This window comes from Calypte anna, chromosome 2 (genome assembly GCF_003957555.1).
Source record: "Calypte anna isolate BGI_N300 chromosome 2, bCalAnn1_v1.p, whole genome shotgun sequence".
NCBI classification, from domain to species: domain Eukaryota; kingdom Metazoa; phylum Chordata; class Aves; order Apodiformes; family Trochilidae; genus Calypte; species Calypte anna.
Genome location: NC_044245.1, coordinates 2944083 through 2960501, shown reverse-complemented (window position 1 = coordinate 2960501; position 16419 = coordinate 2944083). Strand labels below are relative to the sequence as shown.

General features: G+C 44.2%; 1 protein-coding gene across 3 annotated transcripts; it reads right to left on the bottom strand.

The window, feature by feature from the left end:
• Positions 1 to 325: 325 nt before the first annotated feature.
• On the bottom strand, positions 326 to 15502 carry ARF1 (ADP ribosylation factor 1). 3 transcript variants are annotated; one of them, XM_008494442.2, is made up of 5 exons: positions 15329 to 15502; positions 4606 to 4785; positions 3838 to 3948; positions 3050 to 3174; positions 326 to 2023 (listed from the first exon to the last, which is right to left on the bottom strand). In XM_008494442.2, the coding sequence occupies exons 2-5, from the start codon at positions 4751 to 4753 to the stop codon at positions 1862 to 1864; spliced, it is 546 nt and encodes a 181-aa protein (XP_008492664.1). In that variant the 5' UTR covers positions 4754 to 4785; positions 15329 to 15502; the 3' UTR covers positions 326 to 1861. The 3 variants fall into 3 exon arrangements, 2 of the variants coding, with proteins under 2 accessions (XP_008492664.1, XP_030302237.1); XR_003987290.1 differs by lacking the exon at positions 4606 to 4785; XM_030446377.1 differs by lacking the exon at positions 3050 to 3174.
• Positions 15503 to 16419: the final 917 nt, after the last annotated feature.

Sequence of the window (16419 nt, the reverse complement as noted above, 5' to 3'; positions counted from 1 at the left end):
CCTGGGAAAAGAGCCCAACCCCCCCCTGGCTCCAACCTCCTTTCAGGGAGTTGGAGAGAGTGATGAGGTCTCCCCTGAGCCTCCTCTTCTCCAGCCTCAACACCCCCAGCTCCCTCAGCCCTTCCTCACAGGAATTCTGCTGGATCCCTTCACAGCCTCCTTGCTCTTCTCTGGACCTGCTCCAGCACCTCAATCTCCTTCCTGAGCTGAGGGGCCCAGAACCGGACACAGGACTCAAGCTGTGGCCTCCCCAGGGCTGAGCACAGGGGCAGAATCCCTTCCCTGGACATAGAATCAATGCTACAAACCAACATGATAAGCAGTGCAAGTTTCATGAAACTTTTTATTCAACAAGTATTTCATTATGATTTCTTGCCAAGATGATCAAATGAACAGCAAGGCATAAAAAACATGATATAGTTAAGAGATTTTTATTCTAATAGCCTTAATTACAGTGCTCGTTTGTCGAAATGAAAACTGAAAACAAGTATACAAAACAGTTGATTACTAATTGTGTATTGAAAGCAATCAAGGTTTCCACAACACTAAATAAACCAGTTCTGATAGTTCCTCAAGTTAAAGTTTTAACAGCTCCAGCTTCTTCAGTGTTTATCAAAATACAAAAGAAAAGTAAAGAGGTCTTTTTTTTCATTTTTTTTTTTTTTTTATTTTTTAACTGATGGCAAATCTGAACCTTGCAGTATGAGGGATGCCAAGGGTTTTCACACATATACAGATATGGGATTGTTCCAAAATGGGATTGAATACTTCTAGAGTGGAATGACTCTCCAAACTCTCATGCTTTTTCCTTTTTTTTTTTTAATTCTAGATGCTATACATAGATGTTTGGTGTTTTTTCATGGCAATTCTTGATGTTAAGTACAGTACTTTCTGCCTACAGAGCTTAGGACTAGTAGAGGCTGTGCTTTCTGTGGAAAGGTTTGCCTTCTGGAGTGGTTTACACACAAGAAAAGTAGAAAACACTTATTTTAATTAGGTTTTTTTTTTTTTGACAAATAGGACAGGCTAAAAATGTGACTTCTGGAAATGATTCAAAAGTTCAATGGAAGAGAGAAATCTCAACCTGAACCAAAAGTCAGATGTTGAGCATGAGTCTGCAAGCTCATCTGAAGCAGGGCTGACAAATCTTTGACTGAATATGAACAAATATGAGGAGCACAGAACAGAAAGAGCCAGAGATCTGTTAGTTATCAACTGTTCTTTAAGTGGATGAAGCTGAGTGAGGGTCAACCACTGCTTCACCATTTCAAAAAAAAGAATCAAAAGTCCCCTGGTAGGGGTGAGAATGGCAGAAGTGATGTCAAAAGGTTTGTGTGTTGAAGTGTTTTTACTTTTCTTTGACTATTTTAAAAAAATACAGGATTCAGGTTAAAAACCAACCACCAAAACCAGGACCTCACAGATCTCACAACCCAGCCAGGATAGGATTCAGCTCTACTGCACAAGGACCACTGGCAACCCTTATGTTAAACCCACTTAAATCCCTTCCAAAAGTACTAACCAGTGATTTGATTCTTTACAATTAAAAAAAAAAAAAGCTGAGTAAATATTGCATAGGAGTACCAGAAACTGCCTCATTGAAAACAAAAACTATTTACATTAAATAAGAAACCTAACTGTTTTCAGGCTTGTATTTGCCACATTTACAGCATGATGCAATATATACTGTGACAAAAAAAAAAGAAACAAACAGAAATGAAAACAGCTTCCGGCACTCAATACCACAAAGTAGCACAGTTTGCCACATCAGAGTAAAGCAGAGGGAGAAGAGGAGGGAAATAAGAGGGGGAGGGGGTGGAAAAAGAAAGAGGAGGGGGGAAAAAAAGGAAGGTTTATGGTTTCATTTCTGGTTTCGGAGCTGATTGGACAACCAGTCCAGTCCTTCATAGAGACCATCCCCACTAGTGGCACAGGTTGCCTGGATGTACCAGTTCCTGTGACGAAGAGAATGCAGTCCAAGTTTGTCTGTGATTTCTGCTGCATTCATGGCGTTCGGCAGGTCCTGAGGGAAGGAAGAAGAATTAATTTTTCTCCCCTACTTGCTGAGAAGGAGGTGTCTGCCTCCCTGAGCCAGCTGGGAGCAGTTCTGGTTAATTAGTAAGTTAAGAGCTCTTTCAGTTTCTCTGGCAGCAGATTACTTCTCTGTCCAAGCTATTTCTCCTAGATTATTTCTCTGTCCAAGCTATTTCCCCCAGACTGACCCAAGTCTCTCAAAAGGTTTGACACCACGACCAAAAGCACAAACTCTGCACCATTTCTTCAGGATTTTCTTCAGAAAACAGAAGTGAGAGAACTGATGTGTGGAGCAAGTCATCAAACCCCTAAGTGTTGACCCAAACTTACAAATTCCAGGTCAGTTTTCCACTCAAGGAAAGTTTTGTGGGCTGTGGTTATGATTTAAGCTCAACTTCTCTCATGAAATTGAAATTAAAACCAATTCTGCTTATAGTTCACCTTTCCTCCTCCTACCCAAGACCAAAGGCTTCTTTACCCTTCACAAGGAGCCTGTTCAATCAATTTACTCCTTTTGTACATTTACTAATCGTATTTAAGACCCTTGACATTTGGGTTTAAGCCACCAAGGTCTTTACAAGCATTAAAAGGAAGAACTTCCAGCTCACTTTGTGGCCTGGAAAACCACAGCTACCCTAAAAGCTCAGCCCAGTGCTTCCACTGACATCACTGTCACCGAGCACTCAACACCCAAAGAATTCAGGGAAGTGGTTGCATTTTGGCTTTCCTCTCTGTTTGGAGGAACCTGGTGCTCAATCCAACTGGTAGAATTCCCTAAAACAGCATTCCCATTAGCTGAGGCTGTTTAGAAGGATGTCCCTCCCTTTCAGATGACAGCAGGGTAACTGAATCTATGGGTTTGATGTCTTCAGCAAAACTGAATGGACATTGACTGAGAGCTTATTGAGTTTTACACAGCAAGTGAGGATGTCAAATTCAAGATCTAGCACTCAGAAATGTGTTGGATGCTTTCAGTTCTTACAAAAAAAAACCCAAAACCCTTCCTTGGGCATACCTGTTTGTTAGCAAACACTAATAAAACAGCATCTCTAAGCTCATCTTCTGCCAACATTCTCATAAGCTCTTCTCTGGCCTCGTTCACTCGTTCTCTGTCATTACTGTCAACCACAAAAATCAGCCCTAGAAATAAGCAAACAATCAGAATAAGCAGACAGCAGAAGTTACTTTCAAAGGATACATACCTAGAGGTCAGAATCCTGCTCTGAAGAGGAAATAATGTGAAACAATTCAGTGTATAATCAGAAAAACACAGCTTTCCTATCACTGTCATCTCATAAAGTTTGTTCTTGCTGAGAAGCAGTTTGCATTTTTGGTTTTGGAACTTGTGCAACCCTGGAAACCCTGTGACAGAACTCAAATCCATGCACATTTCAACTAAATGATCTTTAAGGTCCTTTCCTACCCAAACCACTCTAGGATTCTATAATTACAAAGGAGCAACAGTGAAAAAGGTGACAAACTCTCAGCTGGTGGGGCTGTTAGAGCTTGTAGGAAAGACTCTGCTTTGAAGTGAAGGCAGAGAGCTGTGACACAGCAAACAACAGCAAAATTCTGAACTCACTGTGAGTCAGATGGACAAGGAGGACTGGTTTCTATGTTTCCTCCCACCCCTTTCAAATTGCACTTAATAGAGGAGCCAGAGCAGCACACAAAACACACCCTTTCATAATAATAAAGATCCCCCCTCAAGAAATTTGCAAGATTATCACAGTAAGGATATTTAAAAAAAAGAAAAAATACCTTTAGATTTTAGAAACCTCCAACAGAAGTGTTAAGACTCACCTTGTGTGTTCTGGAAATAATGGCGCCAGAGGGGTCTGATCTTATCCTGACCACCTACATCCCAGACTGTGAAGCTGATGTTCTTGTATTCTACTGTTTCCACATTGAAACCTAAAACAGAAATTGTGGCAAAAATCTCAGTGAAAAGTAGTCAGCCCTGAGCCTACTGTATGTACCAAGTGACACTCAGAATGGCATCACCAAAAAACATTAAATTTACAACTAGTTAAAAGAAGAAGAATCTGACACTGAAGCCCTCAGACAAACCTGGGTTTTCCCAAACTCCCTCTTTAAATTAGAAACAGTTCTAATTGGTACCTAAGCAGGTAGAAAATGCAGAGCAAACTATTTTGTATCAAATAAATGCAGGGCTTTAAGGACAGCAAACAAGGCACATCTCTGATCCTACAGTTCTCACTGTCTCCCTCCAAAAAAACCCCTCAGTTCCTCAGCCTAATCTATTTGGTGCTGCTCAGCAGGGCAGACTGCTCTGCTGTGGCCCATAAAGGGTTGTTCCACAAGTGACTAAAGAGAGGGAATGAAGTAAAAAAAACCAGCCATGTCATTTCCTCCCCATGCTGGAAAGTTCAGCTGTGCCAACTTCATACCCTGGATTTAGCAAGTGTTTGTTCTGACAGTCAAGTCAGGGTGCAGCACTAAGTCATTTAAATCCAGAGTGGCAGCTGAGATAAGATCCTGCTGCAAACAATAAGAACCAAACCTCCAAGCCAGCAGTTTTATAAATTAAAAAAAAAAAAAAAATCTTACCTATAGTAGGAATAGTAGTTACTATTTCACCAAGTTTAAGTTTGTACAAAATAGTTGTCTTTCCTGCAGCATCCAGACCAACCATTAGAATCCGCATTTCTTTTTTGCCAAAAAGGCCTTTGAAGAGGTTAGCAAAAATATTTCCCATGCTTGAGATTTATTCTCACTGGCCAGTGAAGTCTAGAGGAAAAAGATCACAGTATCACTCATGAGTTACCAATAGCTGTGGTCAGACCAGGCTGGAAACAGCCACAAACACACAAAAAAAGAAACTATCAGATAATCTGAATTCTTTAGATACCCCCAAGCTACCACTGAACATTATTTTTTTCCATACTGAAGCAACACAAAGATCAGCACAGACACCAAAGCCGGTTACAAACACTCCTCTGAGTGCTTTGTATCTTTCCAATATTATTTCAGAGATTTTTTTTAACTATTAAATGCTGTTCTCAGAGTTTTCTTTGCAAAATTCATGGTTTGCCTTCAACTCAACTGACCATTCCAGGTGCTCTGTCCTCCCATTGTTTTGGGATAATTTATCTGCAGCTTGAAATGTCACCATAAAAAAATAAACCACATTTTTTCTACTTGACCTGGAGGTAAAAAAAAAGTGCTAAATGTGTGCTCATCTCTTTGTTGCTCAGTGTGCTGATCCTTCCTTTGCAAAGGAAACTCAGAACACAGCTCAGACTCTCTCCTACTCAAAGGAGTTTCCTTCCTCTGAAACCCTGAGGAAATGGACTGTGAAAAAAGAGTAAACACAAAGCAGTTATTACATTAACATCAGAGGAAACCTTCTCTAGGAAACAAACCCACATTAACTAAAACTTAAATCTTGAAAATTAAGAACCAGGTTAAAAGAGGAGGGTTTAGAAATGAACATTTCTTCCTTCAGAGCAAACACTTCTGCTTGGACACTCTGAAGGGATTAACAACACCAGGAGCTTCCTGCTCAGGAACTGGAGGAACTGCCTCTCCACAAACTGCCCCTCCTCCTCCTCTCCAACCCTCACAGACACTCTCTGTGCCCTTGAGATGGAATCCATGGCACCCACATCTCTGCTTCTTCCTTTCTTCCACAGATTTCCCCTCTCTTTCCCAACTTTTTACTACACAGTGAGTTTGAAATCACCAGAACTACTCTTCTGCTCATATAAGACACTAAAAAAAAAAAAAAAGAAACCAAAACAGCCTGAAATCTTTCCAGCAGGCTGTAGACAAGGCTGTTACACAATGACAGCTCACACCTCTACTGCTGCTGTGTCCAGAAGCTCTCAGATGTCAGTTTGAGAAGAAGAGATGGAGCCCAACTCAAAAAACAAGCTTAAAACAAGAGGAGCACATACAGGCAGAACAAGTAACACTCAAAGGATGATCTTCCTGTAAGCCAAGCCACAATTGAAAGCACTACATGAAGTCTGAATCATCTCTTGAAGAGACTCATGATGAAGCTGTGTCCTTGAAGCCAAATTCTCACTGGAAACAGACACTGTAAAGTCTATTTCAGACAATTCAAACAAGCTCTGAACTGAAAACTGCACCAAAGAGCCAAAGTCCTTCCCTCTCTTGAGCTCTAGGCTAGGAGAGTACAGACTCCAGCTTCCTTACCAGCACTGGAAGGGTCTGGGCAGTCCTGATCCTCTCAGGAAGCTCTTCTGGATTCAATTTTGAACCCCAAAGTTAAGCACTGTAATATTTAAGTCAGGTGTCTCCAGACAAGCAGCTCCACAGTGGAACTCAAGAGTCCAGAGTTCCTGAATGACATCACCACTTCAACTACTGACTGGGAGTCAAAGATTCACTTATTTTCCATGACTGAAGCTGAGTGCAATTGAAACTTTATAGCTAAACCCCCCCCTTGTAAGCCAAACAAGGAAACCTGTGGATTAAAACCAAATGGAAGGGTTGGAAGTTTTATTATGCCACCACTTTCCTTCTATTTCTGAAGCACGATCACAAAAATTCTGCTTCCACTTCAACATATGAAAGCTGTATAAACAGGAAAGTTAATTTCAGAAGTAGAGAAAACAGTTTTGCTGGAGTTCTTATTTATCCAGAGCACTCATCTCAGCAGGAAGTCTCACTCCCCACCCCACCACAGCAGCTCTGTGGCTGTAAAACTTTCCTTTGGTCTCCTGCTACCTGTATCTTCCACTTCATCTGAAAAGTGATAGTCAGTGTTGAACTGTTACCTTTCACCAGAGCTCACACAACCCTCCAAAATGAGACCAAGAACTCTGGCAACAAGGCAAGCCTTCCCAAACAATGCATTTATTTTGTTTCTGCATGTTAAAAAGCATTCTGTGTTATTAGTGCTTGAATTACTGGCAGCAATCATGTAACACAGCAAAACCTGAGCGTTTACAACCATGACATCATACCACACCCCGGGGAAGTCACAATCAGCTCAACAAGCTGCTTACACGTGGCACTAACAGTAGTGAACCCCGTTAGATCCTTATCATAGAATCATAGAATTGGCTGGGTTGGAAGGGACCTCAGAGATCATCAAGTCCAATCCTTGATCCACTACTGCTGGAGTTCCCAGCCCATGGCACTGAGTGCCACATCCAGGCTCTTTTGAAATATCTCCAGACACAGAGAATCCACTACTTCCCTGGGCAGCCCATTCCAATGGCTGATCACCCTCTCCAGAAAGAAATTCTTTCTAATCTCCAACCTAAACCTCCCCTGGCACAACTTGAGACCCTGCCCTCTTGTCTTGCTGAGAGTTGCCTGGGAAAAGAGCCCAACCCCCCCCTGGCTCCAACCTCCTTTCAGGGAGTTGGAGAGAGTGATGAGGTCTCCCCTGAGCCTCCTCTTCTCCAGCCTCAACACCCCCAGCTCCCTCAGCCTCTCCTCTCCTTGTTTTCCTGGGATCTATTTCCAGGTCAAGTCTGTCCTCCACTGCTTTTATACCATTCCATTCCACTCTTTCTGTGAAGAGTAAAGAATACATTTAAGTATTTGGTTTCTTCCACATTCCTACTATCCAAACAATTTCTAGAATTTATTTGGTACTTCAAGGTAGGTGACATTGCAGAAAGTCCCATTCCTTTTTACAGGCAGAGAAGTGCAGTTTACAGCCCATCCCTGCAAGACAAGCACCTTTAGAAAGCAGCAATATCTTTGCTGTCTAAAAGAAAAATATTAGGAGAAACCGACGTCAGAACTCCCACAAACCACTGTGGGCTCCCCCAGTTACTTGTTAGATGTTGCTGGAGCAAAAGAGAGAGCAAAAAAAGATTCCACTGTCAGTGGGATCATCCTCTGATCAGCAGCTCCAATTATGCTCATCTATTGCCACAAAAAAGGAAATCACACTCCCACGTTTCTCTGTGTCACACTCCCCTCCCTACACTGTTCCTGCCAGTATTTAATTACTTTATTATTAAGCAAAAGCACCTCGAGTTCCACCCCTTTCCATGTCATTAAAATCCTCAACCAAATCCTTATCACAACCCTGAGCAGCCCCCAGGTCTCTGCTTTTTTAAACAGGACCACAGCAGAAGCTGCCACCACAGTTCAGGGCTGCTTCCCCTTAATACAGCTCAGCTGAGGGGTCACGAGATTTCTGCTGCTGTGCTTCAGAGGTGAAGCTGCTTTCATTCTCATTTCAGTCCCCTAGTTGAAACCCATGAAAAACAACACATTCAGCCTGAAAATATGAGGACGTTTAAGACCTTTTTAGGTTAAACAAACAATCCTGTTGCCTTTCAGACATTTTTAACATTTGCAGTCTATCAAGGCTTGCCAGTATTTTGTCTGCTGTCTGTTCTGAAGTTTAACTTTGTCTTTCCCTCCCTGCAAGTGGTGTCAGTAGTTCCTACACCCATTATTTCAGAAGCCCGAGTTCAATCAAATGCCTTGAAAACATAAAAGACCATGGCTTGCAAGCTACTTATAGTATTTGAGCACATCTTCAAAAGAAGTATCTAGCAGGCTAAGTAGGAAGAGTCATGTATGAATAGGAACAATATGAATAAGAAGCACAGAATCTTTTTGCAGGCTCTGTGAAACCCTTTACCCTCAACCAGACTTCAGCTTCTAGGAACAGCAGCTCACAACCTCTCACCAAACCCAGATCACCCCAAAACCCAACTCTCTGTACAACTCTGGTTCCCCCTTGCCCTTGGGAGCTCTGGAGCACACCTTACCCTAGAGTCAACTCCACCTCAAGATCCTCACAGGAGTAAAAAACCTGTTGGGCAGGTTCAGGTAAGGTTTAATGTACCATTGGTAAACAGAGAGAAAGATGGGTTAAGACTGCAGTGGTGTTTCAGGAAACAAGGTATTTTCAGCAGTCTGTTTTCTAGTGGTACTTCCAGAGAAGCAATTAGAACAGTCTAATTTAAAGACTCAGAATAATGAGTTAAAAATGAATGAGTGTCTGCAATAATCAGGCAGGCTGGGGTCTGTTAAAGTGATGTGGCCCCTGAGTAGGAAATAAAATTTGCTTTTATTAATTGTAGGTGGTTAGAATAAAAGCTCTGGGGAGCATCTCAAAGCCAAAGATCATTCAACACTTAATCTTCTGCAGCACTGTGCACTTAGCTGTACATTAATGTGTTTTAATGTCATTTCATTCAGGCTGCTTAAGAAATCAAATATGCTTCTTGACCTCCAAACTGCTCGGATGAGTTGTTAGTTATCAAGCCATCCCACAGAAGTGTGGCCAGAAGGATATGAAGTACATTAAAGAAAATGTAGCAACATCTTGGAATCTCTTCATAACCTTAATTCTGAATCTCTAGGAAAGTCCTTTTTGTACATACAGAAATTAAACTTCATGCCAGGTGTCATGGCAAATGCCACCATTTCTTTCAGGTTTATGCCAATTTTTTAAACACACCACAGCAGATGAAATCAGAAGCTAGGACAGGAGGAGTCAGATGCATTATTTAACCAGTGAAATCATGCCTGTACTACAGAAATACACTTCCCTCACTCTGATGTATCAGCACTTGCCACACACACGGCTTCCATAGTGAAAAACAACAACAGTGATCAATAACAAAAGTTGCCAGGCACAAAGAATTATTTTGGCAAACTGTTCTCTAGAGCTGAAAAATACCAGGATCAGTCAAGTAAAGTGTAATTCTCTGCCCATCACACCAAGATAGAGGCACAGAGGACGTTTGTTGTTTCTGGAATCTATTGTATCTTCCTAAGCCTTTCAGATCTTGTTTTCTTAGTAGCTTTCTGTACCTTGTTTTATTGGCTTAGGCACCTACAGCAAGCAAAACTGGTGTAAAATCAAGACAACTGATTTACTACCACAAGCACATTTTAATTTAAAGGAGAGCTTACTTGAAATTGGTCCAAGCATTAACTCCACTTTTTATACAGACAGGGAAAGCCCAAACCTGCAACTTCTACCCAGGTATTAACATCAGCCACAGGAGAATAAAAATTGATCTCTTTGTTACTCAACAGAAATATTAATTTGAAGTCCAGTTATCAATAACTACCTTGTATTACATTTCTACTATATAGCCTTCTAGAAGGTTTCAAATTAAAATGGCAAGAGAAGCAAAATATTAATTAAAAACAACCAATCCATCTGTAAACAGGAGGTGGGAAACCTTAAAAAAAAAGTGAAACAGCTGCTCCTGGTGCTACATGCAAGAACAACTGGCAAATAATTTAAAGTGCAAACCAAACTTGGCAGCTTGTTCTTTACAATATAAAATGTGACTTAAGAGAATGTGAGAAGTCATCCAACAAGAATAGAACACTGCTAAAATTTAGGAGTAATCTAGGGCCACTGTATTTCACACCACCACTCAGCAGGTATAAACAAAAAAGCTGTGTTCCTTCAAACTTGAACTGATTTATCTACAGATTGGAGTGTTCTCTTACAGCAAATTTTGAAAAATACTCTTGCTCCAAGCTCTTCTTTATAGATAGCCAGGGTGGCCCAATACCTATGTATTCCAGTAGAGCTATATTCCTATTTTTGGAAGTTGTTTACTGGCTTTCTGTGTCTGATAAGCTAAGATGACTGGGTATCCTCTCAGGCCTTTTGACTTCAGGACAGTGGAATTTAGCTTTAATAATTCTGATTTAAGTTACCTAGGGCTTTAGATCATATACCATCCATGGTAGTGGATTAAGGGTTGGACTTGATGATCCCAGAGGTTCTTTCCAACCTGGTTGATTCTGTGAACACCACGAGGTGCTGACTGTGTGCAAACCTTCAAGAGTAGCTAACAGGTTCTATCTTCAACAGGGAATTATCTTGGATGGAAACACCACTAAAATAAAGGCCACCTCAAGAACATCCCCTCAGAGTTCTTCATTCTGAGTCCCAATTCATCTAGAGTTACACTCTTTAAAAAAATAGAGGAGTATCAACTGTGGAGATCAAAACCTACCACTGTAACACTCTTCCCACTTCATCTTGGAGGTGCTTCTGCCAGGCATGAGATGGAAAAGGAATCCTTGAAAAGGTGTCCTAAATGATCCTGACCTTGCCACAAGTCTTCTAAGGGATGTTAGGGCACTGAAGAACCAGAGATATGTAACTGTACCCATATCTAAAGAGGCACAGCTGGATTTGGCCACCAAAGGACCAACTAAAAAGTGCCCAGATGCACAGGGAATGTTCAAGGCAGATGGAGGACAAGTTAACTGCAAGCAAGATGGAAGGTGAAAGAAAAATCCAGCACAGAGCTGCTCCTTTTGTAGCACCTCTGTTCAACCAAAGTAGGCTGAACATCTTGCTGTCTATTCTCATTACCCAGAGAGTGCATTTTCCACATGCTGTACAATTCTCCTGGGAGCAGAAGGCTCAGCATGGCAGGAAGAGAGAAAATATTTTCACTTACAAGATTAAAAACAAGGGCAAAAGAGGAAAAATTTCCTTTAGGGTCATGGCTATTTCTCAGGCACAAGAAGAACTCACTCCTTAAAATATTGGGCAGAACTAGGAAAAAAAAAACAGTCAGTATCCAGCAGAGAGAGCACCAGGCCATTTGACTTGATACTCAAACCCAAATCAGAATGACTCCCTTATTCTCACCTTGAAGCAAGGGGAATCAAACTACTTTTTTTTCACAGCAAAATATCAAAACTATTTTAAGCAGTTATAGACTACCACAAATCACCATCACGCAAACAAATCCAGAGGGAAAAAACATAGCTGGTCTGAAAAGTATTTTATTTAAAGGATAGGCTGACACATGGAAAAGTACAGAAGGAGGGACTGTTCACACTTTTAGATCAAGTGCAACCATCACCTCCCTCTGGATTGCCTGAAGCTGCTCAGGAAATAGAGAGGTGCCTCCAATATAGCTGTGATTCCCACTTCATATTCACCTGCTAACAGTGGGTAACTGCTGTGAGAACCATTATTACCAAGCATTTCTTTTTAGATAATCCTTGCACAGTCGTTGTTGGTTTTTTGGTGGTTTTTTTGGGGGGGTAAACTATTCACAAGTTCAAAATTTTATACTGAAAGCCAGATATCCTGTTATTCATTCCCAGTAACTGGGCACTAAGTCAACATTTACACTGATGTAAGAAATAGCAAGAACTCACATGGGAGCTTTGGAAATGAAACTGGCTTTTGGTTTAGGGGAAATGTCAAAGCAGAGCTTAGGCAGCCAGTGGTGAGGTACAAGATCCACATGTGAATAAGTGCTATATTAAACATTAACAGTTTTATAAGAACTGAAACATCAGCCCAAGTAGTACCACACTCCTTCAGTGTCTGCGTGTGTTAGAAACAAGAAATAAAATTAGATACTCACAAGCAAAAAGGAAAAAAAAGTGCTGAATGACACAGAAAAAACAGCTGCTGTAGTAGGAAGCTGATTATAAACTTCTTTACTCATCAGTTAAAAGAGAATAATGGCTGAGGACAGTGCTGGGTCTAATACAGGCTTTGTAACATTCCAGCAACAAAACTTCCAAGAGATTTCTAAAAAAAGAAGCTATTCCTTTTTAGAAAAAGTTAACTTCTGTTCACCAAATTTATCCACTGTTAAGGCAACCTAGCTGCTTGCTAAGGCTGTTGAAATCTATAAAAATTTTCACTTTAAAGTCCATCTTCACACATCAGCAGCTTTTATTTCTAAACTGATCTTTGAAAATAAAGGGACTGAAGCTTCACCACAGCAAATTCATCTGGAATCCTGCCTTGAGAGCTTTGCCTTCCTTCACCAATTAATGTAACCAACAGCTTATCTGATAATTGTGCTTCAGTGAGATGACTGCTTCTGCTTAAAGCAGGCTTTCAAAGAGATGTAACCAGAGCACAAGACAATTTGATGAATTATAAGGACTAGAATCCAGCCCACGACTCCCACATAAACTTTGTTTGCCTTGAAAAAGCAATGACTACACCTGCCCCCCCCCCAGTCTGCTGGGCATGACTAACACACACAGGGAACTGAGCAAAAAACACCACCCCTGCCCAATCCCTCTGCACTCCATTTCACAACTCAACAACCTCAGGAAAAAACAGCCCATTGGGGACTGATTTACCTTTAGGTGTTTGCCTTTTAACACCATCCAGCAGCTATTCTGTGTGTGTGGCAGCAACAAGGGGTGTTCTGAGCAGAGATCTGCTCAAACCCTGTACTCAGCCCTGGTGAGGCCACAGCTTGAGTCCTGTGTCCAGTTCTGGGCCCCTCAGCTCAGGAAGGAGATTGAGGTGCTGGAGCAGGTCCAAAGGAGGCAACTGGGCTGGTGAAGGGACTCGAGCACAGACCCTATGAGGAGAGGCTGAGGGAGCTGGGAGTGTTGAGGCTGGAGAAGAGGAGGCTCAGGGGAGACCTCATCACTCTCTCCAACTCCCTGAAAGGAGGTTGGAGACAGGGGGGGGGTTGGGCTCTTTTCCCAGGCAACTCTCAGCAAGACAAGAGGGCAGGGTCTCAAGTTGTGCCAGGGGAGGTTTAGGTTGGAGATGAGGAAGAATTTCTTTCTGGAGAGGGTGATCAGGCATTGGAATGGGCTGCCCAGGGCAGTAGTGGATTCTCCGTGTCTGGAGATATTTCAAAAGAGCCTGGATGTGGCACTCAGTGCCATGGGCTGGGAACTGCAGCAGTAATGGATCAAGGGTTGGACTTGATGATCTCTGAGGTCCCTCCCAACCCAGCCAGTTCTATGATTCTTTTTCCTGATGCTCTCCACCAGGGCAGAATATCCAACAAACTTGGCACAGCAGCTGAGTTTCAGAGGTTCAAGTGAGGAGAGTTTCCTCACCCTTTCACCCAATGTAATTACTACAACAGGGAGAGCAGTCCAACAGGGTTCTCCAGATGAGTTTTGAACTGAGGAAGCTCAATGGCATCACACCAGCCTCGTAAACTTTCCTTTCAGAAAAGCCCTTCCTGTCTCCTGTGAGAGGACTCACACTGGTAATTTGATTATAAAACACACTCATAAAAGCCAGGAAGAAATCCTCCAGTTCAGCTACAGTTCCCTTTTCCTACAGGAGTGTTCCAAATCAGCAGCAAAAATAGTAAAAACGATGCTGCTGAATGACCTTGGATTACTTGGACTCGATTTTTTTTTGCCTGAAAAATAAGGTTAATAGAATACCCTGTCCTAAGGGGTGTTGTAAGCTCCTGCAGCTTGCAAAACAAGAGTCCAAAGTATTATATAAAATAGTTGGCATTTTCATTAGTGCCAAAGCTACGTTTCAAAACAAAGACCTCTGGATACAACTCTAATCAACCTGTGGAATTTGGTTTGGCAAGAGACTAGCAGCAAAGCAGCAAGGTCAATGTCAAACACAACATTTGGACAGTTTTATGACCCAGCAGAGTTTTAGTTGTGCTCTGCTGAAGGCAAAAGTGATTCCTCCATGAAAAGGCTTGAATAGCTTGGCCTTCCACGTTCAGACAGGGGTTATCAGCTCGAAGTATCATGTTAACTACTCAGAGATATAGGATATAGTATTTTCACACAGAGTATAATATCCTCCCACCAGGAGCTGATATACCAAGGAAAAGTGATATCCTTAGGCCGTCAAAACGAAGCCAGGAATGGCAGAGTTTGCTCCAGGCTGAAGCTCAGCTTCTTGCCCTTATCCTCACTCTTCCTCAGCCCAGCAGCCAAAGGCTTAAGAAAAAAAAAAAACAACCAAAACCACAACCTCCCTCCTACGAATTCCACCCCACCCGAGACCCCGCTACCATCAGGGTTTTCGGAGGAAGAAGAAAACGAGGAAATACCCCCCCTCGTTTCACGGGCGGGGCAGAGGCCGGAACGAGCGAGTTTGGGGAAGGGAGGGAGGGAGGAAAAGCCCATCCCGCCGCATCCCCTCCCATTCCTCCTGCAGGGGGAGCGGCGCCGGGCCCGGTGCAGCTGCCGGGGAGCAGAAACGCTTCCCCCCAAGTCCTACCCGTCCCTACAGCTCCCCACCAGGCCAGAGAAAAGCCTGACCACCCCCCCTGGCCCAGACACCCAGCCCCAAACCCATGAGAAGGAGACGGATGGGGCAGCGCCTCTGCCAAAGCCCGCCGCTCCTCAGGGCTTTCGCCGCAGCCTGGCTGCAGGCAAAGAGGGTGAGGGAGGGAAGAAAGGACAAAAAAAGCGCGTTTGGACCCCCTCGCCCACCGCCCCGCCGCCTCCTTCCCCTCAGCGCCAAGGCCGCGGCGCCTCAGAGCCGCCCGCGGGCCGCCGCCTGGCAGGGTGTGGGCGGGAAAGCCGGGAAAGGAGGGCGGGCAGGGCTCGAAGGGGAAGGGAGAGAAGGTGTCGGCGAACCCACCGGGGTCGGCTGGTGCCGCGGGCAGTGTCTGTGGCTCTCCTCGGACGGTCCCGCTCGGAGCCCGCTGCCCCCTGCGCCTCTCGGCCGCTCTCCGCCCAGGCACACAAGATGGCGGCGCTCGGCGGCCACGTCAGTGCCAGCCCCGCGCGCGGCACCACGGGTAACCGAGGAGGGGGGCGTGGCTTAGCGGCGAGGGAGGACAATTTATAGACTAGGGGGCGTGGCTTAGCGGGCTGCGAGCCCGAGTTATATACTGGAGGCGTGGCTTAGTGGAGGAGGGCGTGGCTCAGGGGACGAGGGGGCGTGGTTTAGCGGTGAGAGACCATGGCTTGGCGGTGAGGGGGCGTGGCTAACCCGGACCCGGATAAGCCAAGGGGGCGTGGCTATGCCTTACCCGCATAAAGCTGAGAGGGCGTGGCCACGCCCACAAGCCCCTGGGCCACGCCCCCCAGCCCCACGCGTGACGTGGGGGGATACACACACACAGGGAGGGATCCCTGCTCCTCCCTTATCCCCATCCTGAGAGGGCTGTGAAGGGAGGAGGGGGGGGATGGGTGCTCTGTGGGGTCCTGAAGTACTGCGCAGTGTCACTCCGTGCTGTGGGGAGGGGGGTGTGTGCGGAGGATGGGGTGGATGTGTGCGTGAAACCTGCGTGGAGATTGTTGGGGAGGGGTCTGCGTGGAAAGAAAGGTGTCCGGTAAGGCGAGGGGAGGGGGGTTCTCTCCCTTTAGTTCGGTTTGGTGGGATGTACACATGGCACAGCCCTGGTAGGGATGGGTGCAGCTCGGGGGTTCCCACGGGAGGAAGGACACGAAGGGGTTGGAGTGAGTCCAGAGGAGGTCACGGAGATGATCCCAGGGCTGGGGAAGCTCTGCTCGGGAGCCAGGATGGGAGTTGTGGGGTTATCCAGCATGGAGAAGGCTCCAAAGAGACCTTAAAGCATGGAAGTGTCTGGAAGGGACTCTGGGAAAGGTGGAGAGGGAGTTTTTATGAAGGGATGGGATTGACCCCAGTGTCCTTCAGCAAGTGGGTGTCCATCTCAGCATTGCCCCAAAATACCCCAAGAGGACTTTTCTACTAGAATGGAGTCC

Bases quoted from the DNA above. Each gene is read 5' to 3' on its own strand.
- ARF1 (XM_008494442.2), bottom strand. From the start codon at position 4,753: ATGGGAAATATTTTTGCTAACCTCTTCAAAGGCCTTTTTGGCAAAAAA. The intron at 3,949-4,605 runs GTAAGATTTTTT...TTTCTGTTTTAG, and splicing joins AACTACTATTCCTACTATAG to GTTTCAATGTGGAAACAGTA. The intron at 3,175-3,837 runs GTGAGTCTTAAC...GCTTATTTCTAG, and splicing joins TTATTTCCAGAACACACAAG to GGCTGATTTTTGTGGTTGAC.